The sequence below is a fragment of the Bidens hawaiensis genome, unplaced genomic scaffold (genome assembly GCF_021521415.1).
Source record: "Bidens hawaiensis isolate Kalapana, Puna unplaced genomic scaffold, B.hawaiensis_p1.1 tig00008407_1, whole genome shotgun sequence".
In the NCBI taxonomy this organism is placed as follows: domain Eukaryota; kingdom Viridiplantae; phylum Streptophyta; class Magnoliopsida; order Asterales; family Asteraceae; genus Bidens; species Bidens hawaiensis.
Genome location: NW_027491597.1, coordinates 689,705 through 696,074, shown reverse-complemented (window position 1 = coordinate 696,074; position 6,370 = coordinate 689,705). Strand labels below are relative to the sequence as shown.

Here is a 6,370-nt window from a genome sequence, read left to right as displayed (position 1 = left end):
GGGCGCCAATGAGCATTAAATCACAGCGGGACATTATTGGTTGGGGGCTTCGAAGCCCCCGGTGGTTACGTGGCGCTGATGTGGCGCTGGGTGACTGGGGAGGGGCTTCGAATCCCCTCACCATAGAGGATGGTCTGAAGGAACTCTTCAACGTGTCACAGAATAAGAAAATGATCCACATGTTGGCATATCCGAAAGCCAATCCAGATGATGTCAGTCCAAGCATCGAATTAGGAACAACATGTCTCTATCACAAAATGGTTACTCTCAACAGAATAAGATCCACGAGAAGAAAGTGACATGTACTAGCATCGACTATAAAAGGGATAAAACGATCAAGGTATAATCATCTTCTTCTTCACTTTCACTCGGACTCACACACTCTTTCTAATAACTTTACCAATTTTCACACCGAAGGTTAGTTACTGGCAGGGCCGGCCCATAGGGGTGGCGGGGTGGTCGAAGGCCATAAGCCCGACACCCCGTTAGGCCCGAATTTTTCTTTTTTAAAAAAATAAATATTTTTATTAAAAACAGTATGTATATTTAATGTTTAAATATAGTTATATGACCATTAGCTTGGTCTAGTGGTAAAGAGGTATTACTCTCAACCAAAAGGCTATAGGTTCAAGTCTCACTTGAAACATGTTTAATCCTATTTTTATACAAAAATTAATTACACAACCCAAATTATAACCAAGCAAACCTAACATAAAAATTTAATTGTTTAAACTAACAAAATACTCATTTTTAATTAAACCTAAAAAAAAATTCACCATTGGCTCAATTCTTTTGCTTTCTTGAAGCCAGGCCTGGTTACTCGGAGGACATTCTTGTGACGTTATCTTCCTAGCTAGTTTTTCTATAAATGTGAATTAAGTATAGGAAATATATAAGGTATAGAATAGAATGTAGTGACAAAATGAGTATATTATTAATTATAAAAATAAAAATTATGAAAGTTGGTAATGGAAAGAATATATTAAAGTGATATATGCTCCAAATAGAATAATAAGATCCGAAAATACGGACCGACCCGAGAACGATTACAAGGACATAACGAGCGGTTCAAACCACCCTACAAATTACATACAAAATTCCGCGAAAATTCACAATTTCGTTCGTCAAAGTCTTCTTTTGAATCGGTAAGATTCATTCGTATGATAATAATAATATGTTACACAATTTCTTCGTTATAGGATTTGATTTATATTTATATTCATATTCGACGTGTTTGTTTGATCATCTCAAATCTTAATTCATGATTTTGTTGATTGTTGATCTTCATGAAGAATAATAGGCTACATGCTTACGTTCGGTTGTGTCTCTAGTGCCTGCCGACTTATTATTATTATCTTTTTTTTATGAAGTAGTCAAAGGCCTGTGTTTCATGTATAATTTCCACTGATATAATTATAAGTTATAACTATCATATTATTTCACAAAGAGTTGTAACGTTTCAAAAGAACATACATCTTTTGGTATGTTTAATATACTATAGAAACTCACAGCTTCATGTATCATTGAAGACTTTGTTTCTTATCTGGTTGTATATTTTGCATACTCGAGATACTTTATTACTTTATAGTTTATACAACACGTTCAATATATGAATAATTTTCATGTAAGTAGTGACCAGATAGCGGTTGCTAGAATACTTTAGGCGCTTCTTCCAGTTGCTTACTTAATGCTCTTGTTTTAAATGCCCATGCTTTAAAACACAAACATTCACACGGCTCAATGAATTCATATATGGTTTGAATGTGTTGTTGTTGTATAAGACCATCTGTAGTGGCTAGTTATGGGTCCATAATGCCAGGAACACCCCCCCCCCCCCCCCCCCCCTTTTTAACATTTTGGGTGGCATATTGAGGGTGAAAGTTATGTACAAAACGCCTCCTTCATAATCTTCCAACCAATCATATTTTTTCCCTTTTAATTTATTTTTAAAAAAAATAAAAAGTATTAATTGTGTAATGATTGTTAAGAGAGTTTTGACTACACCCTTTTTTTGTAAAATGTTGAAATGCTGACTGGGCGCCATATGACGCAAAATGCCCGGAAGAGCTTAGTTTTGACTACACGTGGTCTTATTGTAATAGTGTTGCTATTACTCCTCACTATAATTGAACTTTAAAACTCGTCTCGTTTATACGAGTTTGATGATTAGGCTCAGTGTTAAGTATTGGCAGCAATTTCTTATGCTTACAGCTTACCTGTTGTTGGATGCAGTATTAAGTTAAACGCAGTCTAGTGTGGACTCACGGGGACTAATGTTGATGCTGCAAATACGGTAGCTATATACTTTACAATATCATTGATTTTATCAACTTTAGTTAACCATAGGATAATTATTTAATAAAAAGATCTGATTTCAGGAAGGAACCGGAAGTGCTCTTATCGAAAAGAATCCTAAAATTGTTTTTGTCCTAGGTGAGAACTTTGATTTTTAACACATATATCGAAACAATCATGCTTAGAAAAAAGATCATACCAATTTCCCCTAAAATACCTTTTACGCCTTGAGCAGGAGGCCAGGGCAGTGGTAAGGGTACACAATGTGCAAACATTGTAGAGCATTTCCGGTATACCCATCTCAGTGCTGGAGATCTTCTTCGGGCTGAAGTACAAACCGGTTCTGAAAACGGGTATACTAGTTATATATATATAATATATATCTTGTAAATATTGGTATTTTTGTAAAATATATTTGTTCTGAGTGGTTAATAGGACCATGATTGAGAAAATGATGTCTGAAGGAATAATTGTTCCATCGGAAGTAACAATAAAGCTTCTCGAAAAGGCGATTATGGGAAACGAGAATGACAAATTTCTTATTGACTGGTTTCCTCGTAACGATGAAAATCGAGTTGCCTTTGAGTCACTTGTGAGTTTTCTAATCTTAAACTTTATAAAAACATATTATGTTTGATCTAATTTTTTGGCATTAAAGTTTGATTCTTTTGGTTTATATAGACTGGAATCGAACCCGAGTTTATTCTTTTCTTTGATTGTTCTGAGGATGAGATGGAGAAGCGCCTGTTGACCCGCAACCAGGTTGGACTTTGACTTGTTTAACCATTTGTCAAGAATGATAATAAGAGTTTGACTTTGTTATTTGGTCATGAAGGGGAGAAAAGATGATAATATTGACACAATAAGGAAGCGGTTTAAGGTTTTTGCGGAATCTAGTCTTAATGTTATCAACTATTATAACTCTAAGGGGGAGGTCAAAAAGGTAAATTCATAAGTTTTTTTGGTTTGATTACTACTTGAATAATATTCAATAAGCAATTAAATTTGGTCTCTAGATTGATGCTAGTAAGCCTGCTGAAGAAGTGTTTGAAGCAGTAAAGGCTGTTTTTGCTCCTCTTAGTTAAGGTATAATTATAAATGCTTATATCTATTGTTTAGTTATGATATATAAGTGGTTATATATGTTTCAGGATTTTTGAATTTGGGTTGATAGGATGATGCACCAATGTACCACGAGACGGATCATGGTAAGGTAGTTTAAGGTTACTCCAATTGTTTGTACACGAATCATTCGACGTTATATTGATTGATCAAAGTTTGTATCGTGTGTTACACGAATAGTATGATTACTATTATTGATTGTTTTATAATTCTTGGAATTGTATGGTGACCATAAATCCTAGTCACGAGTCAGTTTTAGTGATAGTTATACAGTTGTTTTGTTTATACTTATATTTTGAGTAATAGTGTGTAACAAACTCCAGCTAAACGTAGTGTGTTCATATCACCCTTTAAACATGTTAACGGTCACATCATTCGTAAAAACGCTAAAAAAATACACTAAACTTTCCAATATAGATAATTTGAACATAGATCAATTATGCTAAAAATCTAATTCCTAGAAGTTCAAACAAAAATGATACCATTATCCTTAATAGTATCAAGAACAATTGCCAGCCTCCCTTCAATTCTTTCGTTCTTTTTGGCTTCAAACGCCACTGCAAACACATCCGCTTCTTTTGACCTCTCGGCTATCAACCTCCCAACGACTCTACAAGCCTCATTATCTATGAGCGAAGGCAACGTGTTCCTTAAATCCTTTGCATTCGTGGTGGCAACCGATATCACTTTGCTATTACCTCTATGCATCACTTTTGCATGGATGAATCTTTTAGAAAAGAAAATGTTTAGTTGAAACGGTCTCATGTACATATCCGTCCTTTGTTTCCATGATTTCTTGTTGGGTCGTTTTTCTGCTTCGCTTCGTGATCTTCTTGTCCATGCAGCTTGGACAACAAATCCCTTCAAAAGAAAAACACAACAAATTGGAAAAAGATAGAGAACCTTAAAAATCAGAAACCAAAGGTACCGCTTTTTATTGCTTAATGTAACGTAAAACGTTACTCTAAACAATATAATCTTTTATTTACGCCGAGAAGCTATATGTCTCTCATCTGTTTTACATATCATCATTTTTATCAAGTAAACCTTTCATAATTTATTCACCTCTTGGTTGCTTTATATATACGCCTCCTACACGCCCTAATTTTGACATTCACCTATTGACCAACTTTGACCTTAAACATTTAATCCAAACTATAGCGTTTTCAAGTCATTTTAGAACACCAAATACATACATTAGAGTCAGTTTTCAAGCAATACAACTGCGAGATATGAACCAAACTACGCACTCAATCTCGGTGGTATCTCAGTGATATGTCGGTTATCGGTCCTCATGTGAAATATAGATCAAAATATCGGTCAGAATATCGGTACCAATAATATCAGCGATATTGACCGATATTCCCGATATCAGTGTTTTAAGTCTTAATTTTCAACTTTTAGTGTTTAATGTTGGTGTTTTGAGTCTTAATTAGTTCCTACTTGCTACAATTGTTAGTGTTTTGCAACTTGCAAAAGGATAATTTGTTAATAGTAGGAGAGTATACTGAATTGTTAAGCGTTAAAGTGCTATATATACAAATTATGCATGATATTAAAGTTACCGATATCCCACCGATATCTCACCGCGATTACCGATATCTCAAATATCGGTCCTCAATCGATATCCGGTTTTTTTCCGCATTAACTGCTTAGGAACCAAATGACATCAAATTTCGGTTCTTTCGATTCTACTATACCGGACTGCAGTAGAAATCATGCTTTGACTTTCATGGTCAAACAGACTAACTTTCAACTTCAAATTGAAACAAAATAAATAATTTCCAAGAATATTGAAAACCATATCATACATTGGTATTAAGCAACTATACTAAGCACAAAAATGTAACCAAATAACATTAATCAGCATATGAAAGGCAGCTCATTTGACTTGGAAAAGTCAAAGCACAGGAAGCCAATGAGTAATTAGGTTTTCCCTATTCACTTATCACTATGAAATTAAATGTAAGAATACAGAGAATTAAACATTGCGGGTACCTGGTTCTTGAGGGTACGACTTGACGAGACTAAATTGATGGAAAGATTAGATTGCTGAATTGAAGAACACCATGATAAAGAAACTGGTTTGGGTGATCGATTTGTAACGAATTGCGAGTGGAGACTGAGAGATGATGAAGAAGAAGCTACACATGAAGCCGCCATTGAAGGTCCAAGCAAGACTGAGAATAATGGAACAATTGTAGTAGGATAACTGTAATACTTGTTTTGCTAATATATCCTTAAGCTTTTAACATTTTTTTGCATATCTAAAATTAATTCCTTTATTTTGTACCAACAAATTATTACCACAGGGTTTGACAAAGCTTTTGTCTAATGTTTTCATTAATATAACTTTTTATCAATATCATGATTAAGTTCTTGTAATGGTTATATACGAGTGAGATAAATTTGGTATTCTAGTAATAATAAACATGCTACTTATTCTCCCTATGGCCATGATTAATCACGTTTGCTAACTTTTCAATAACATATCAAGTTTTTAACGATGATTCTGGGCTATAAACGACGTAAAATAAAGAGTTATAATCATAAAAGTTAGTTCAAAATAAATTTTGGTGACCATAGTATAGTAATCGAACCAAATGGACTTAGATCATGTGTTATACTTCTTGACCCGGGGTGGGGGTGGGGGGGTGTGCCGTGTTATTTTACATGACATCAGATCGCCCATCTGTGAGTGGTGAGAGATTGAGGATTACAAACATGATACTTGAACTAGAGTATTAGTCAACAGAGATGAGCTCGGTATCGTCCGGTACCGAAAATATCGATCCTGAAAATCGCCAATTTTTGGTACCGGTATCGAATATTCTGTTCGGTACCGGTACCGAAGGTAAAAATTCAGGAAATACCGGTACCGTACCGATCCCGAAACTCAAAACTTTGGTACTGATTCGGTACCAACGGTACCAAATCGATACCTGTACCGAAT

At 34.8% G+C, this 6,370-nt stretch overlaps 2 protein-coding genes across 2 annotated transcripts; one reads left to right on the top strand and one right to left on the bottom strand.

The window, feature by feature from the left end:
• The first annotated feature begins 989 nt into the window (after positions 1-989).
• Positions 990-3,624, top strand: LOC143637741 (UMP-CMP kinase 3-like). The gene is made up of 9 exons (XM_077105059.1): positions 990-1,145; positions 2,233-2,293; positions 2,379-2,433; positions 2,531-2,648; positions 2,731-2,887; positions 2,977-3,057; positions 3,131-3,238; positions 3,312-3,381; positions 3,429-3,624. The coding sequence occupies exons 5-8, from the start codon at positions 2,735-2,737 to the stop codon at positions 3,378-3,380; spliced, it is 411 nt and encodes a 136-aa protein (XP_076961174.1). The 5' UTR covers positions 990-1,145; positions 2,233-2,293; positions 2,379-2,433; positions 2,531-2,648; positions 2,731-2,734; the 3' UTR covers position 3,381; positions 3,429-3,624.
• Positions 3,625-3,795: 171 nt separating this feature from the next.
• Positions 3,796-5,603, bottom strand: LOC143529013 (uncharacterized). Its single transcript, XM_077024901.1, has 2 exons — positions 5,416-5,603; positions 3,796-4,278 (listed from the first exon to the last, which is right to left on the bottom strand). Exons 1-2 carry the CDS (start codon positions 5,578-5,580, stop codon positions 3,883-3,885), a joined length of 561 nt encoding a protein of 186 aa, XP_076881016.1. The 5' UTR covers positions 5,581-5,603; the 3' UTR covers positions 3,796-3,882.
• Positions 5,604-6,370: the final 767 nt, after the last annotated feature.